Source organism: Elephantulus edwardii, unplaced genomic scaffold (assembly GCF_000299155.1).
Source record: "Elephantulus edwardii isolate Elephantulus edwardi_28Jun2011 unplaced genomic scaffold, EleEdw1.0 scaffold00038, whole genome shotgun sequence".
Lineage (NCBI taxonomy): Eukaryota > Metazoa > Chordata > Mammalia > Macroscelidea > Macroscelididae > Elephantulus > Elephantulus edwardii.
This window is the reverse complement of record NW_006399788.1, coordinates 8,122,031-8,140,634: the sequence shown is the minus strand read 5'-3', so window position 1 is coordinate 8,140,634 and position 18,604 is coordinate 8,122,031. Positions and strand designations below refer to the sequence as shown.

At 44.1% G+C, this 18,604-nt stretch overlaps 1 protein-coding gene across 1 annotated transcript in view; it reads right to left on the bottom strand.

Annotated features, from left to right (window-relative positions):
- Positions 1 to 2,776: 2,776 nt before the first annotated feature.
- The window catches only part of SLC25A37 (solute carrier family 25 (mitochondrial iron transporter), member 37), a 46,003-nt gene continuing 30,175 nt past the window's right edge, over positions 2,777 to 18,604 (bottom strand). The window contains exons 2-4 of the mRNA XM_006884843.1: positions 7,737 to 7,965; positions 5,732 to 5,788; positions 2,777 to 3,297 (exon numbers count right to left, since the gene is read on the bottom strand). Coding sequence (XP_006884905.1) covers positions 2,777 to 3,297; positions 5,732 to 5,788; positions 7,737 to 7,965 — 807 coding nt within the window. The remainder of the gene's footprint in view (positions 3,298 to 5,731; positions 5,789 to 7,736; positions 7,966 to 18,604) is intronic.

Sequence of the window (18,604 nt, the reverse complement as noted above, 5' to 3'; positions counted from 1 at the left end):
CTGTGAGACCAGATCCACGGACTCCAGCCCTCAGAACTCTGGGATCCCAGCTGCTGCCTCTCCTTGTATTCCCCGGCTAAAAGGAGCTTTCCCAGAGAAGAGAACGTTTCCTTTTCCTGGTAACATCTAAAGTAAAATCTTGTGATTTTACAGCAGGGTGGCATTATCTGATTTCAAACAAAAACCTCACTGTTAATTCAGAATTGACTAATGACCCTCCTGTGGGTTAGGGGCGGATGTAAATCCACCGCAGGAGACTGCCCATCGTTCCTCCTGTGGAGCGAGAGAGGCTCTGCCTTTGACTTATCTCCCTATGGACAAGGCCACCAGAGCGAAAGAGATGTGGGATGACTTTTTAAGTATTTCATCTATTTCCCCCCTCCATTCCTAGAATTTAGTACTAATCCAGGACATGTCTGGAGGGCAGGTGTACAGCACTTTTTAGCAGCAGCACAGTTTCCAACACCTTTTTGCATCAGAGTAAGACAGAGCTTGCTGTAGCTGTTCCCACTGGGGCAGGACCCCAGGGCAGGGCAGGGCATGTCAGTAGCCAAGCCCAGTTAACAGTTCACACAGCAGGTTCTCCACATGGTGGCACTACCCTGTTCTAGCTTTCAAAAAAATAAGTCGGCTATCTTTTTATCAACTCATTCCTAACTATTAGAAAAACAAAAGCAAAAGCTACTTTAAGAGACAACACTGTGTACATTGTTCATGATGGAAAAAATTCTCTAAGGGCAGGCTGAGCTCGTCCCTTGGACTCACCATGTCCCAAAGACTGTGACTGGAGCACCAGTGAATGTGTAGCTCTGGTGAGGCCTGTGCTAAAAGGGCCTGGCCAAAAGGAACTACCCCTACACACACCTCAGGCCCACCAAAGTTCAAACCACACACGTGCTTCTCACTCATGTTTAAAGACAGGCTCTGGTGAGGAAAAAGGAAACTGAAATATTTTAGTCTTCCTGTAGATAGCAGCCTGGCAGCAAATCAAAATGGCAAAGCTGGAGGAAAAGGCCTTGTCTCCTCTCTTAGGGATCATCTGACTTGAGACACCCCATTTTAAAAAACAAGGCAGGTACGCCTTATGCTCTTAAGTGACATGGATCTAATAAGACCGAGGAATGGCTCTGAACGGCACCTGTTTCCATGAGTTTGGTCAGTTTTCAGTAACTGGGCACGGGTCAGTGGGCCTGCTGGCACCCACTACTATACAGAGTACTGACCAGGCCAAGGGTATACACACGTCAGATTCATTTACTGTGTTTTAAAAACCTCTCAGCCACACAGGGTAGTTGTTGTTAGGTGCTGTTGAGTCAAATACAACTCAGAGTAACCCTATGAACAAAAGATCTGAATCCTGCTCTCTTCTGTGCCGTCCTCACACTTCCTGACAAGCAAGAGCCCTCTAGGGAGATACAGTCAAAGTACAGAGAGACAGGGAGACCCAAAGTACTGCTGTTTAAAAAGGTGACAAATAAATCCTAATAATAAAGACAGGACTTATCCCAATTAACTACAAAAGTAGCCAAAGGATGGTAGCATTTTAAGCTCTTAGTAAGAGCTGATTCAGGGAGACGCGGAGTCACGTCCTTGACAACTAACGTAAGGAGGTGATCTCTGCGAGCTCAAAACCAGTAACCATGCCATTGTCCTGCAGCCTTAGAGCCTGCTACTCAGAATATGTGCTGTTTGGAAGCTTCAGGACTACATTTCTGCTCTTGGATATATATTTTTTAAGGGAAGACAAAGGGGGAAAGGCACATGAAAGTGAGTGAGTGAATGAAATCAAGCCAAGTCCATTTCTATTGAGTTGATTCTGATTCCTATGGAGTGGAACTGTCCCAAAGCGTTTCCAAGCTGTTCTCTTATGGAAGCAGAACGTAGTCTTAGGGAGCAGCAAGCAGGTGCATTCGAACCACTGACGTTTTGAGAAGTAGCCAAGCACTTAACCACTGCTCCACTAAGGCTCTTTATTTGAATACAATCAGAATGAGGGGATGGGAAGAGTACTAGCTGCAAGTATTATATTATTTTTATTTTTCCCCAACGTACCTCTCAGACATTCATGAAAATAGAAATAAAAAAAGATAAACTTAATACTTATCATTTTACACTCAAGTGAAACTTCCACCAGGGGGCTAATCACATTTAGCATTTTATTTAATGTTTGGTTTCTGGGTTTTTTTTCCATTAGGCCACATTCAGTAATTTAACTCAGGTACTCTGGTGCCTTCTGAATTAACCTGATAGAAGAATTAACTCCCTCCCTTTATATATATATTTTAGTAGCTGTGTATTTGCAGCTGGAGTGCTATTTGTACATGCACACAGGCACACACACAAATTTAAAAAACCTTCCTACATAGAAAAATAAAGGATAAACATTATCCATCTATATTATTCTGTGTATGGGAACTTTTATATACATAAAATTTGCCTTGAATGTTTTCAATCACTGTTCATTTTCTTCCCTCCACGAGCTTAGATTCTCGGAAGAATGTGACAATGAATCTGAAAAGCTACATTCCTCTGGAGAGAGGCAAAGAAACAGCATTCTCTCACGCCTGGAAAGGTTTCTTCCGAGCAATCCCCACTGCTGACTTCCCTGCCCACAGCCTCTGGTAGGCCCCATCCCGTCCTCCCCTTCCTAAGACATCAGGAAGCAGAAGGGCCCACGCAAGTTCCTTGCTTGGCAGGAGGAAGAGAGAATGGAAGCAGGCAGAGAGCCTTTTAAAAAAATAAAAGATTCCGCAATCACTTCCAACTGTCCGCTTCTTTAGTATGGAGTTCGATTCTCCAGTTGGTGCTTGGTGAGGAAGTACTTAAAGAACTCATACACAGACCATGAAATGGCCGTGGACGGCATCTGGTAGATGACACGTGCCTGTATGCCTTTGAAGTAGCCGGACAGGCCATTGATCTGGTACACTGTCCGGAAGGCGTTGACCATGCCTGACAGGCGACCGCTGATGTTGGCCAGAGAGAGCGCCACGTGTTCCTGTGTGTTGAGAAGGGTCTTACAGACGTCCAGGGGCGTGGTGGCGGCCGCAGCAATGGCCCCAGCCAACCCGCCTGCGATGATGTGGGACGGGGGATTGTATTCGCGGCGAGGATTGACTTGCTCCTGCAGGAATTCGTAGGTGATGAAATGGATGGCCTGGAAGGGGATGTTCATGGTCAGCTGGGTGGTGTAACTCCGGTAGAAGGCCCCCAGCCCCTCAGTCTGCCACACTGTCCGGATGCAGCTGAGGGCTGACCGGTGCGGTGAGTTGTACATCTGCATGCGCTGCTTCACGACTGTTGGAAGACCAGGCAGCAGTCAGAACGGCCAATGGTCAGTTGGTTGAGTTTGGCCCCACACCAGGTTGAGGTGAAATGAGAAGCCAAGCCATAAAGAAAAACAGCAAGTTAGATAAACTGCTAACGACCTCAAAGAGCCAGCACACACACAGTCCCAACATGAGAAATCACCAACGGCTGGAGCTAGGCAATCCCATTTAAAAATGCTTCCCACTAAGTTTTACCTGATTAAACCTGCTTTAAGGTGGCCAGCATATCTGGCAGCCACTTTGGGCTGGATGAGCTAGCCTGATCTTGCAGGGCCACATGAAGGAAGGGGCCCTTGGCCTGCCCCTCTGTTCACGTGTTTCCAGAATACATCTGCTGGACTCATTCCTCCCCAGGCTGTGCATGATCTATACCTCTGACAGTGTTCCTAGCTTCTGAGTCCCAATATTCTCCAGAAGAGACACTAGAATCATGGTTGCCCAGGAGTTGCACAACAAACTCCAATGAAAGCTTTGGCATGTTAATACTAAAGCAACGGGTGGTTCAAAGGCTATGAGGCAAGAGAGGACTAACTGTGGCCCCTCAGGCCTAAAGCTTTAATAGTTACTTCATATTGACAAATGAATGCTTACAGCATGGTTTTCTGTACTTTTAAAGGAATAAAGATCTCAGGTCAATAATAATGACACAAAAAGGCCCGTGATGTAGGAGATCTTATTTAAGCCTCACTTTTTCATCCCCTCATCTTTTTTTCCCCCCAGTAGTAACCTCAAGTTTCTTTATTCTTTATGTTTGACCTTTTGGTTTTATAAAAATAAAAATTTATTTTAATTGTGATTTTAACGAACATTTACAGAAAAGTGAGATTTTTTTTTAATTCATTCACTGTTACACATTTTACCCCCCCGCCCTCCCCCAGAGTTCACTTTTTTAAAAAAATATTCATTCATTTTTGCACAAGCACCTACTTCCTCATCCCCTCTGTAGTCCTCTTTGCAATGATATATCCCTTTAAAAAAAAATAAAATCACAGGCTAACTGGCCATCCACCAGGTCTCTGTATGAACATTTCAAAAGCTCAAGATATATAATATGCATCTCTTTGGAGAATTTAAGTTTTTCACTGAACTCCTCCCTACAGGGTTTTTCCCTGCTTACCTAAGAATGACTCTACTTGTTTTATTTTTTTAGGATACTCTTCCCTAGCCTCAAAGGACACTCTTGACCACCTATTACAGGATACACCCTGAAGACAGGCAAGTCTATGTAAGGGCATTACATGTCTTCATGAAGATGGTGAGTGTAAGGTAAAATAGAACTCGGGCTCTCTGAGCACACCACTTTCTCAATAAAAAGTTTAAAAAAAAAAAGTGTGACTCTGCCCTGCATATCTTTCCCACAGAGAGGGGAATTACAGTGAAACAAACACCTTTCTTCACCTAAACATCCTGGTAAAAACCCAGCCCCACAGAGAAAGGGACTCAAGTAGGCCATCCCTGAAGGACAGAACATATCTTTTGACTGCTGGGATGTGGGGAGGCAGCTGAGAGCAGATATATTTTTTTTATAAGATAAAAACAGATTCTTTTTCCCTCCTATCAAAAAAAGTCTTTTATTAAAGATAAAAACAGGTAAGATTTTTAAAAAATACATCTTAAAAGGCAAGACTTAAAATGCTTAAACTGCTTATCTCCAACTGTCCCTTTTGGCAAGGGATACCCTTTTCAGATGATAGGGGAAAATGGAGAAAGTCCCACATCTCACTAGATAGAGAATAACCCAGCTTAAAACATGCCCAGTGTAGCTCACAAGAATCTCCTACTCAAGACCCATGTTGGCTACAGACATGTCAAACTCAGGTCTCCACAGCTGGCATTTTCTAATTTATGATGATCCAGAAATTTAAAGAAAGAGAAGATAATATGATAATATAGAAAAAGAATATGCCAAAAATGTTGACTTGTCCTAACACTATTGTCTCTGTATTTTGTATATGCCTGAGTTTTCCACAGTAAGAAGTTTACGTTTTTATAAATAGTGAATGGAATATTGATCTGATGTGTATATTCTCAACAACTACTAATTTCTTTTCAAAAAAAATCAAATTACACAAGCCCTAAGGGTGGCAGAGTGTGTGTGTGTGTGTGTCTGGCACCCTCCAAGAGTTGGTATGGGGTCAGGCATGAGAACATGCATTTCTAATAAGCTCTCAGGTGATGCTGAAGCCTCTGGCCTAAAAAAGCCTCAGGCTGCATAATACTGTTTTGGAGAACAGGAAAACTATCTACCTGAATGCTCAGGTCCCTACTTGAGGCCTTCATAACTAATCAAGAGTTCTCTGGCTTCTCCAACTGGGGTCAGTCCAGGAATCCCCTTCCTGCCACCTTTAGTCCTGCCCCTACACGCATCCCTACTGCCCCTCCCTGGGACCATGAAACATTACCTTCTGCTGGATTCATTACTGCATCGTGGAGCAGGGTGGCCATACTCCCAGCTATCCCTGCAAAACAAACTCAGTAAAATTACCCTCTGCGACTGAATGTTTGGAGGTAGTTCCTGGAACCCTGGACTTGGCTTTCTATGAAGCAACATTGGCTACCACCTCCACCCAGATGAACACTGACTCCCAAATGATAATGCAAACACCAGGCCCAAATGCGGCATGTTAATAGAGACACGGCTACTTACTTCTCAATTTGCATGACCCTCATTTTCTTTCTATTACTTAACTCCAGGCAACAGCTAGATTCACTTAAGTTTTTCAGCAGGAAAATTCCTTTTGTGGCTTTGTCTATTATCCAGACTCCAACTCCTTCTCTTCCCTTGTCCTTGCTACTCACCCTGCTCTTTACACTGGGACAAGCCAAGGGCTAGCTAGCATCAAGTACAAAGCCGACGGGAAATTGAATGGAAAACCTCTTAAGAGAATTTTCTTAGTAAAAATGCAAGTAAGTTTTCAGAAAACAGGCAGTCGGAAAGACCAGCATACAGCAGATTTCCAGAGGAGATGGTTGACCCTAGTTGGGGGTTTCATCTGGCCTGGCTTTGACAATCATGAACCTTTATGAGCCCGAAGCAGCCCTGAGATTTTATTTTTGGTTTTGGGATGCCTCTGTCTGTAGTGACACTGCCAAGTGACTAAAATGACCACCTGAAAGAGGGGAGGATCAGGAGGGCTGGACAGGGTAAAGCTTCAGAACACGTGTGTGTGTGGCCCCTCCCACCCACACACACTTACAATTACTCCAAAGAAAGGTCTGAACCAACGACAGCACACATCTGAAAGGTGCCGGTAGGTGTTGCAGGTAGAAACTGGGTTTTCTCAAACCCCGCTGGAGGGGTTCAGCCACCAAGATTAAACCATTCCATAAAGCAGTCTTACCAAAAAGGAGATCCTCCCCACTCCCCAAAATATGACTCAAACTTGCCGGTAGTATCCGAACATGGCTGATAGTGTGAACCTCCCTAAACTGAACAAATGGCCAAACTAAACACTGACAAACCAGCCAGGTGCATTTCCTACCACCACACTTTGCCACTGAAAGGGGTATTTTTTTGTTTGTTTGTTTTCTCTCCAGATGAACCAAAAGAGAAGGGAGTAAAGTTGTTACTGGCCACAAATACCACTCTCTTCTTTAAATAAAAGGGGCGGGGGAACTGACATTGTCAAGACAAATGCCGTTTGCTCCTATCTATAATCCCATTCCATACCCAGACAAAAGAACACGAGAGCCAAACCCACCCAAGGGCAGAAAATAACGCTCTGCCTGGCCCAGCAAAGCTTATGCCTTATGTTAAGTGCTGTGTGCACTCACAGCCCCACCACCCATCTCTGCCTCACAACACAACCATGTCAGCCCCTGCTCGCAGAGAGATGCAACTCAGACAAACAGAAGGGAAGAGGACCAGAGTAAAACCCCAAATTCCCAGAAGCTTAAGGTGGGACAGGTCGTCTGTGCTGGAGCAAATCCTTTTGTCAGCCAAAAAGCTTCTTGACCTTTTAAAGCTTAGTTAGATCTTGACGCTGTAGAGACCTGTTGTATCAGTTTTTAAATAGTCTCAGAGAAGTTGTCCAGATAACTTTTTTTTTCCTGAATCCAGCATTCAAAAGTTTTGTTTCTATTCAAGGTATGTCTCATCATTAATTGCTTTTGAATGTTTTTGGGGTTTAAGAAGAAAAGAAAACCCCTACAACAATGAAAAACGGAAATACCTCGGTCACCAATTTCCCCCAATTTCAGAGAGTGAAAGAGGGGAATGGGGAAAAAAAAGAGTGTGCATGTGTGCGTGTGTATCTGGGTGGGCACGCACGCACAACGCTAGAGTTCTTTATTCATAAGCAAGCCGAAGACGAGGCGTTAGGCTGCTGGGCCACAGGGAAGAAGGCCCTGAGGAAGGGTCTGTTGAGAAGAAAGCTTTCTAACTCCAGACAAATGCTTTCAAAATACCATTGGCTATGTGGCTGTTTCCTCGTTGGTGGAACACATCATTTAAAGTCCTTTTCACATTCTCATAGCTGGCAAAATACATGGCGTGGGCGGGCCCCGCACCCATCACCATCACGTTGATGCCTCGCAGCGGCCTCCAGAAGCCTTCAGTCCGTACAATTTTCTTCAGGGCTCCATAGACACTTGTGTACTGGGCTTTGGGATCTGGGTGCAGACTCTGCATTCGTGTCTATGGAAAGAAGGAGAAGAGAAACCGTCAGATGGGGGTTAATGAAAGTAAAAAGGGAAAGGAGGAACCAGTACAGAGAGAAAGAGAGGAAATAGCCAATTTTCATAACATTGGGGAAATATGCTGTTAAGACCTCTACAAGGTGCTAAAGAGCAATGGTGTCAGTTTAAACACTAATGTGTGCCTGGATCCAAGCCATGGTCTTTTCAACTGGTTCTCATGCATCATCTGAAAGTTGGAAAATTAGTGAATATGGCTGAAGAATAATCAATACCTTTGAACTCAGGTGTTGGTGATGAATATGGAATGGCCCATGGACTTAAAAGAACAAAAAAGTTTGTCACAGAGGATGTGCCACCAAGATGCTCCTTGGAGGCAAAGGTGGTATAACTCCATCCCACATATTTTGGATATGCTGTCATGAGGGGCCAAGCCTGGGGAAGAGACACTATGCTAGGAAAGGTGGAACATAAGAGCAAGAGAGGCAGATCCTCAACAAGATGCACCGACACGGTGACTGCAGTGATCACGAGGACCATGCAGGATAAGGTACAATTCAGATATGCTGTTCAGAAGATCTCTGAGTCACACACGAAGGATAGTAGCTACGGTAGCCCATGGGAAGTTGCGCTCCTAACCCAAACACCGTCATATCTTTGCTGATTCAAAGACACCCACAGAAGATGAGCAATCTCCTCCTGTCAAATCACAGCCTCTGAAACCCAATGGAAGGTGAACTATCAGTTGGTTCAGACTCCATGATAATGAGTGAGTGAGTTAAGGATTGCTTAAGAAGTCCTAGTGGCAAGATGGTTAAGGTGAAACAAAGACAGCAGTTAGAATACTCCAATCTCCTCACTAGAAAGAAGTGGGAGTAATCTCCTTCCATAATGATTTGCAGATTTGGAATCATGCTTGGGAGAATGGAGGGCAGGCGCAGGAGGGGAAGGCCCTCTATGAGGTGGATTGATTCAGTGACTGGGGTAATCGGGATGGGAGTGTCAGAGACAGTGAGATTGGCACAGGACAGAGCAGAGTTTAAGGCTGTTGTACATAGGGTCGCTGTGAGTCGCAAGTGACTCGATGTCACATAACAACAACAAGAACAACATGGAGAACTGTCCTATACAGTTACCATGAATCAGCTGAATGACACTGGCTTTGTGTTTTGTTTTTTTTAAGAAGCTTGAAAACTGATGACCTGAATCAGTGGTTGCTCAATTTGTGGCTAGTAAAGGCACAACAAAAATGGGGGCACCGCTGCCAGGTTTCTTTGTTTTTTGCCACAAAAGAATGTAGAAATAACAATTATAATACCCTGAAGAGACCATAGCTGACATCCAAGCAGATATATGTACACCCATGTTTATTGCAGCTTTGTTCACAATAGCAAGGAGTTGGAAACAACCTAAGTGCCCATCAACAAACGAATGGCTAGAGAAGCTGTGGTATATTCGCACAATGGAATACTATGCTGCATTAAAAAACAAGGAACTTATGCAATATTATTCAAAATGGTTGACTCTGGAGAACATTATGCTGAGTGAAATATCCCAGTCACAAAAGGACAAATATTACATGATGCCACTGTTGTAGAATGGGACTGTCCTTGGGGTTGGGGAGAGAATGAGTAAGATGGGTTCAATAATGTATACTGCACTGAAACAGAGGAGGGAGAGAACCGTCTAAAAGAGAGATGTAACTGGGTATTTCTGTCATCACAGGAGACTAGAGCGAGGGCTGCATGGTGGAGGGGACCTGGGGGAGTGTTTGTAAAACAATGAAAGAATCTTTTCTTTTACTTTTCCATAATTTTTGGACTCATGTACTTATAACTTGTTAGTCAAATTTGTGTCTTCTAGGTTGCAACACCCCCATGATACATCTTGAAGGATATGTACATGTACAGCCAAGCACAATCAATAAGAGTGCATCTGAATTCCAAAATCAATCTCCATAATAGTCTATGTGTTTCCTACTGCCAAAGGGGCCCTTTAGAGTAGTGAGAGAAGATCTTCACCCTGAAACCCACAGCGTCCCTTTTCAGCAGGAAGTAGCTAAGAGAATACGCCGTCCCCTTTTCCTTATGACTCAGGGTGAAGTCTCTCTCAGGGAGGAGTGATAGGGAATGGCAAAGGATACACTGACAAAGAAGATTAATCAGAACTGGCTTTGACAAGCACTGTGGCATTTGGACAAGAACAAACTGGGAGGAGGGTAGAGAGAATAGTGCAACAATGAATGAGTGGAAGCCCAAAATCTCTGTAAATGTTTATGAAAATTAATAAAATATAATTATAGAAAAAAAAAAGAAATAACAATTATACACAATCACCATATCACCCTTGATTATGATCACCATTTCCTAAAACAAAGCGTACTGTAATACTTTTCTTTTAAAAAGGCAAGAAGACTAGCTCTGATTATGCAAGAATTTTTTAAATTAAATTTAACTTGGTTAAAAATCACTGTTGTTATTAGATGTCTTCAAGTCAATTCCAACTCTAGGTGATAAAGCAAAACAGCCCTAGTGACTTTACAAGGCTGGAATCCATACAGGAGAAGGTGACCAGCTCTCTTCTCCCATGCAGACGTGAGTGGGTTCTTCGACTACTGCACTATCATGGCTCCAAAGCATTACTACTTCACCTTTTTGTCCTCCTACAGATCAGCAAAAACATCCCCTGCACCAGGAGCAGGCAGCCACCTGGCACCCAGGTACCCAAGCTCCCCTGTAAAGGCTCCAGACAAAAAGGTCAAGGTCCAGGCACTTAAAAAGGAAACGGATTTCTAACCCTTTTCAAAAGGGATTTCAGGTACATTTACAACATAATGCACATTACAAGCAAACAGGACCAAGAGAGGGAGGGGAATCGAATGGACCAATGGAGACAATTCCTGAATGCCTTCTGAAAACCTCCACTTTCTTCCCCAGAAAGCTGCTGGCCAATCCAGAAGCAGTGGTTCGAGAAGAAGCTCATTGTGAGAAAAAACAGACAAAACTATTTCTTCGTGGAGAGCAAATAATCTCTACCACTAAGTTCTACAAGATGCTCCAAATGGCTCAAAGGGCAAAAATGGGAAGCTGTACTCACTCAATCTTTAAAGTAAATACAATTTTGCATCTCACCTTTTTCTTCTAATTGACCTGAAATGCTAGGGCACACTGCAGGAAGCAGTATGATATATATGATGGCCAAGAACGTGGGCTTCAGAACCCGAACTGGGACTGAGCTCAGACCCCATCACTGATGGTGTGACCCTGGACAAGTCAGTCTGAAGCTTTCATTCCCTCATTTGAGAAAACGGCTGAGAAAGTGAAATGAGAGCAGACGTGTCTATTACTGTCATTAAGGAGTCCTGGTGACACTCTGGTTAAGTGCTCAGCTGCTCACCAAGAGGTCTGTGGTTTGAGCTCACCAGCCAGGGGGGTGGGGGCAGAGGAATGACAGTCTGCTTCTGTAAAAACTGCGACCTCAGAAAGCCTATGTTGTTGCTGGAGTCGGAACCGACTCAAAGCTGACCCTCCAGTAAGAGGAGTAAATTGTATGAAAGGAGACTGTGCATCTTTCACTGCGAAGCAGCTGGTGGGTTTGAAGCGCACACCTTTGGGCTGGGAGGTTGGCAGCACAGTTCCTTACCACTACGCCACCAGAGCTCTCTTGGAAAGGCTATGGAGCATTTTTACCCCATCCTACCCACATAGTGTCCAAATTGATTCAATAGGGATGGGTTCTTGCTTTGTTTTGGGCTATTACTAACATTAATGCCTTGATGGCTCTGTGGGTAATGTGCGGGGCTGCTCATCAAACGTCAGCAGTTCAAATCCACCAGCTACTCCATGATTTAGAGCCTCAGACATCCGATGGAGCAGTTCTACTTTTTCTTACACAGTCACGATGAGTCAGAATCTACTCAACAGCTGTGGGTTTAAGATTTCTGTTGTCGTCTGGTGTTTAAAATTATAAATGCTAATAGTACATGATTCATCAAGGGGTTAATTGGAGATGAAGTAATACGGGTCTAATATGCAGTATTCCAGTTGCCTAAGCCCCATGAAGGCAAGCTGAGTTTGTCTCCCCAAGTGGAGATCTCCAATGCCTAGGGTAGTGCCTAGCTCATAATTGGGATGCCAACAAATGCTTGCTAAATGAATGAATGAATGAAATGAATGAAGAAATGAATACAACACAAAATTCCAACTAAAATGAGAAGGTGTTATGACGTCTAATCTACCTTTCTTAATATGAGCCATGATTTCTGGGACTTAACTGTTTTTGGCATCACTCTATCTAGCTCTGACCCTACAGATAAAAAGGCCACATTTCTCTGCATTTCTCAAGACCAGGGTCTATGCTGTTGAACCACAAAGTTGAGGCAGCTTCCTTCTAGGGATCTAATTTGGGTTGTTCAGCAAAGAGGGATTCTTGACAGTTACATTCCCAGAGAGGCCACCAGGCCTTGGGGAAAATCTGCAGCCTTGGGAAAATCTGCAGCAGTATCTCTCTATGGGTAGGTCAAGTCCTCGCTGATGACTCATCGCCTTCCCTGGCATCCAGGCTGGGATAGTCATCTCCTTCCTACGTGGGGTTTTAAGATCAGTCTCTGGGGCAAGGTCTTCCTTGGGCCTTGCTCTTATATTGTTAGGTGCTATCAAGGTGATCATTGTTCTACGAACTGATCATAACTTTACCCTCCCCTGCACCAGCACCACAGTCTCCACAATGCTCAAGCCCATTGTTGCAATGACTGCCGATCCACCTCGTTGAAGGTCTTCCTTTTTTTTTGCTGACCCTCCATTTTTCCTCAATATGATGTCTTCTTTCATGGACTGGCTTCCTGACAACATGCCCAGAGTATTTTAGATGGAGTTTCACCATTCTTGCATCTAGGGAGCACCCTGGAAACTAACAGAAATTAAAAGAAGCCCATGGAAGCAGGACTTGAAGGGTGGAAACCACCTATCAAGTCACGAACTACGAGACTGCATTCTTAACCTGACTCTGGCTCCAACTAGAGCTGAGTGGCCTTGGTGAAGGCATCTCATTTCTCTGCCTCTAAAGGAAAAATGAAGAAGGGGGCTTAACAGTTGTCCCTAAACTTGGCTGACTCACAGAATCAGAATCATCTGGGAGATGTTTTTAAAAACATCAATGCACAGGCACCACCACTCCACCGTCCACTGATTCCAAACCTTTAATTCTCCAGACGAATCTGATCATCACTAAGTCTGGAGAACCACCAATGGTCTATCTGGGCTTCTGGCAGTTCCAACACTTTCTAGTAACATTCTCTGTTCAGCCGTGGGGTGAAGGGATGGTTTACATTTTGTTACCTGAGCAGAGAGTGGCTGGGGAAGGAAAATGGGTGAAGGAGGAGAGGGCAGTGGTAGAAACAGTGGAGTATATGGTGCCAAGGCTTTGGAGCCAACTAAATGGATGCCAATCTTAATTCCAGTCAGAGACCTGGAACAGGTTCCTCTTGGAACCTGGTCATTCACAACTAGGATAATATCTCAGAGAGCTGTTGGAAGATTGAAGAGATACCACATCAAACGCTTTGGCACTGTCTGGCAATAAGTAATTACTGGTCTTTCCTTCCACCACCCTTGATATATGTGAAGTCATCTGTAAGGTCTCTCCAGAAATCTGTTCACATCAGCCAGAGACTTATGAGGAAAATGTGAAGACTATTTTCTCAGAGGCCTCAACCCTTTTTATAAAAGAGAGGGCTAATGAACAACAAATATCACTGAACCAAAACATGCAACTCTTATAGAAAAGAAAATGACAACTGAATATCGTTGCACCTTTAGTGAATTTCTCATCCTTGAGAGGCTGTTTACTTAAGGGTAGGTCACATATCACGAAACCAGGTTAGTCAGGATGTGAGAGCCTAAGTCAAGGTACAGGCAGGGGGCTGAGGAGGGCCGAGAAAGGTTCCATCAAGCCCTTCTGGCATGTTGGCCGAATTTGCAGCCAGAGCCTCCTTTGCCTGCAGCAACTTCACCTGTGCAACCTACCCACACAAACCACCTAGTAAGGGTCAGGCACAAGGCACTGGAGATACAGAGAGAAAAAGATGCCAACAGGAAGGAGCACAGAGGAAGCAAACCTGGAAGTGTGTGACGAAATGATAAGAGAAAAATGGCAGCTAGTCAACAGGCCAAAAAAGAGATCAGAGAGGGGACCTGGAATCAGCAATGCTGCACCCAAGGTCATAGCCAATGTCATGGAGTGTCCTCAGAAGAGAGGCAGGAGGAAATCAAAGGCAAATCAACTGGTAAGAAGTACAGCAGCAGTGGCCGGCGCCTGAGAGACTTCATCAACTTAGTAGTCTCTTTTTCTGGCCATCCTCCTTCTCAAATGGAAAAAAGAAAAAAGAAAAATGAGGGATAGGCATTTTCCATGTACCCTATGGACCAGAAAAGGATGAAGGAAGCAGGGGTGGTGAGGGAGGGCAAGGAAAAAAGAAAACACACAAGTCAGGATGAAGCTGTGGTATATTCGCACAATGGAATACTATGCTGCATTGAAAAACAAGGAACTCATGCAATATTATTCAAAATGGTTGACTCTGGAGAACATTATGCTGAGTGAAATATCCCAGTCACAAAAGGACAAATATTGCATGATGCCACTGTTGTAGAATGGGACTAACCTCAGGGTTGGGGAGAGACTAAGTAAGATGGGTTCAATAATGTATACTGCACTGAAACAGAGGAGGGAGAAAACTGTTTAAAAGAGATATGTGACTAGGTATTTCTGTCATCACAGGAGCCTAGAGCGATGGCTCCATGGTGGAGGGAACCTGGGGGAGGGTTTGTAAAACAATGAAAGAATCCTTTCTTTTACTTTTCCATAATTTTTGACTCATGTACTTATAACTTGTTAGTTAAATTTGTGTCTTCTAGGTTGCAACACCCCCATGATACATCTTCAAGGATATGAACATGTACGGCCAAGCACAATCAATAAGATTGCATCTAAATTCCAAAATCAATCTCCATAATAGTCTATGTGTTTCCTACTGCCAAAGGGGCCCTTTAGAGTAGTGAGAGAAGATCTTCACCCTGAAACCCACAGCGTCCCTTTTCAGCAGAAAGTAGCCAAGAGAATACGCCATCCCCTTTTCCTTATGAATCAGGGTGAAGTCTCTCTCAGGGAGAAGTGATAGGGAATGGCAAAGGACACACTGACAAAGGAGATTAATCAGAACTGACTTTGACAACCACTGTGGCAATTGGACAATTAAAACAGAAATTCAGATGGCGGGGGAAGAAGAACAAACTGGGGAGGAGGGTAGAGAGAATGGTGCAGCAATGAAGGAATGAAAACCCAAAATCCCTGTAAATGTTCATTAAAACTAATAAATTGAATAATTAAAAAAAAATACAAAAAAAAAAAGAAAAAAAAATACACACACACACACACACACACAAAGCTGAGACAAAATTTCACAAATGGCTTTTCCTGTCAGGGTTTCAGTTCCTGATCTCACAGATCAGCCACATTCCTTTTCCTATTTCCTTATAATAAATGTCCCATATTTTGTATTTTCCTTTCCTTGCCTTGGAAATTAACGTTCATTAGCATATTAAAGGCTCTGGGACATCTTCCAGGAAAGACGCTTGTTTAACTTAAAGCCCTTACCCCACTTTGAAGAGCCCTGCTGTCATAGTTGTTTAAACCTTTGGCTGCTAACCAGAAGGTCAGAAGCTCTAAGCCATCAGTCAATTAATTCACAGAAAAAGATGTAATAATCTGATTCTGTAAAGATTTGCATTTTGGCAACCCTATTCCTACTCTGGCTTTTAATGACACTATGTTGTTGCTGTTATGTGCACAACAGCTCTGAAACCTGGCCTATCCTGAGCCAATTGGTCTCTGGCACACCTTCCCCCATCCCATTACCCCAGTGACTGTGTCAGTCCATCTCGTCCAGGATCTTCCTCTTCAGGCCACTATGAGTAGGAATCAATTTGACAGCCGTTGGCTTAAGCGTCTTTGGCAACTGAGGCCTTTCTTAACCAACTACACCTTGCTGAACAAATTCTGGAAAACATCCCTGAGGTCAATAGTGAAGCAGAAAGTGCAGGGATCAGCTCTGTGTGTCAGAAAGACCCCCAAACCCCCTCTAGAGAATGGCCAGCAGGGAGCAGGTCTGGGAAGAGAAGGCTTCTGTCAGCACCTGAGGAGCGGTGACAAGGCCTGAAAAGGGGAGTTGGCACATAAGCAGGATGGCTTGTGCTGCTTGTGGGCCAGTGACACTTCACAGCAACTCACACAACTAGGTTCACTTCCAAAGGGGTGGGGTGGGGAAAGTATAGCAGTCCCAGAAATCAGGAAACTCTGCCACTCACTGTATGACCCGGAACAAGCCCTGTCCAGCAACAGAATTATAATCCTAGAGGAGGGCTCTGTCAAATAAGCACTTATCACACGGATGCTGCGTTCATTTCCTTGCCTCCATGAACTCCCAGCAAGCCCAGAATGGCATGAGGGGTCATTCTTTGACTCCAGTTCTCAAAGGGAACAAAGCAGGGAAATGTGGATTGTTTACCTGTTCTCTTACTGAGGAGGAGGGTGGAGACGGAGTGGAAAATGTCTGTTCTGTCCCAGGTGAGCTTTTAATTCTTGCCCACAGGATCATATAACATGAGCTACAAGGGCCCTCGAGGAGAACACACATGTGGAACCCAGCCCTGCCTCTTCAGACCAGAGAAGCTGAGGCCCAGAGAGATAAAGGTTTTGCCCAAGTCCATAAGGATAAGGAATCACAGATCAGTTCTCAGACCAGAAAAGAGAAAGGAGAAAAGTGAGCTGGGCAAAACACTGAACTACTGAAGATGTGGGTCAGCCCAGGATCTCTCAGTCAACTGTCTTTCTACCAGACCCAGAGACAGCTGGCAATTTTCAGCTTTCTTTTTCAATTTCTTAAAAAATAAAAAATTTTAGGGGGGGTTAAAGGGGGGGGGAAACCAACACAAAGCAAAAACCCCCTTTCATATCATTAATGCAAGTATGTACTTCTCTGACACACAGAAACCCACAGGAGGTCTACCTCATAGGCCTTTCATGGCAACAGCAGAGGTTATGGGATTTTTAAGAGCTCTGGAGGCATAGTCCAGAGGGGGCTGTTTTGTTAATCCAAAAATCATACTTACCTAGTGGTTTGAATCCACTGGGGGAAAAAAAAAATGAGTGATCTAAGAAAGATGGGCAATCTCCTCCCATGAAATTACAGGCTCAGAAACCCAGTGGAGGGTCAGCTCTGAATTAGTTCTAACTCAATAGCATACAGACAGAGAGAAAGAGCATGTGCAAATGAAAAGTGAGAGAGAGAGAGAGAGAAATGTTAAGCCTTCAGCTGCTAATATAAGGGTAGCAGTTCCACTCTACCCCGTTTCAAAGCTCCCCAGAATTCTCCTAGGGAAGTGCCCTGCAAAAATCAAAGCCTAGAAAATCCTATACAGACAGGACAGTCTACCCTATCTTGTAAGACTGCTGTGAGCCGAAATCAACTCCATGGCACCTACCATTAGTATTTTTAGAATCAGAAGAAAATAATGCAAATTCCTTTCATTCATTTGCATCCACTTAGCTTCTGTTGTGAGCCAGGCTCTGGCACAACAATGACAACATAAGGGTAGGATGTGCTCTCGAGGGGTTAACAGATCAAAGTCGGACCAGTCTCCTGAACTTCACGATACCATAAGCAGACAGAACTCCAATTCAAGGCCAGCAGGGTCTCAGCTCCAAGGCTGGCCAAGGATGGGTTCCTGTTCTCTTAGCAAAATGAAATAAGGCTCAGGCACTTAGAACGTGCTAGAAAAATGCCAAATAATGTTAGTATCAGAAAAGCAATGATAATATTAGCTTCAGAATTAGAAATCAAAATGCTAAATGTAATTCTACCCTTTTGCCAACTATTCCCAAAAAGCACTTCTGTTCCCTATAAAACCACAATAAAAGGCCCAAATCAAACTGCAGAGACAAACCCCAGTTCCTTCCCTATTTTCCGAGTCCCCCTTGCCTCCCACTTCTACTCCTCACCATCCATGCCCTGTGTTCAATACACTGGGGGTCTGTGATATCTCTCAATATGTGCCTATTAAAAGACACCCACAAAAGGGAACATCAAGTTGAGGAGGTTGTTTCTACACAGAGTCCTCCCACACTGCAATCAAGCCACAAACACAGCATAAGGCCAAAAGGAAGAAGCTTCTCTGGCACAAGACTTTGTGGAAAGGGATTGTCTTCCAGAGTGAAGCCATAAACCTCATGGAGGACTTGGGAAGCCCTATCTCACCTCCCAAAATCCAGAGAAGTCACAGCACACAAGAAGAAACCCAAACCACATCAAGGAACAACACGCACAGTAAAACTTTCAGCACTCCTAGCTCAGGACTACCAGCATTACTAACTCAGGCAGCTCTCTCATTATAGTCATTTACTGGGGACGGACTCTTCACGGCACTTCCAACCAGTACATGGGCCATCTGAAAAAAATGTGTGTAATAACCATAAAAAAACCAGCAGGCAGACGTCATGCAGTAGCAGCATCGCCAAGCTCATTAACCAAGGAGAAAGCAGTGCAAAAATCCTGTAAGGCAAACCAGGAGAGTCATGGCATTCTG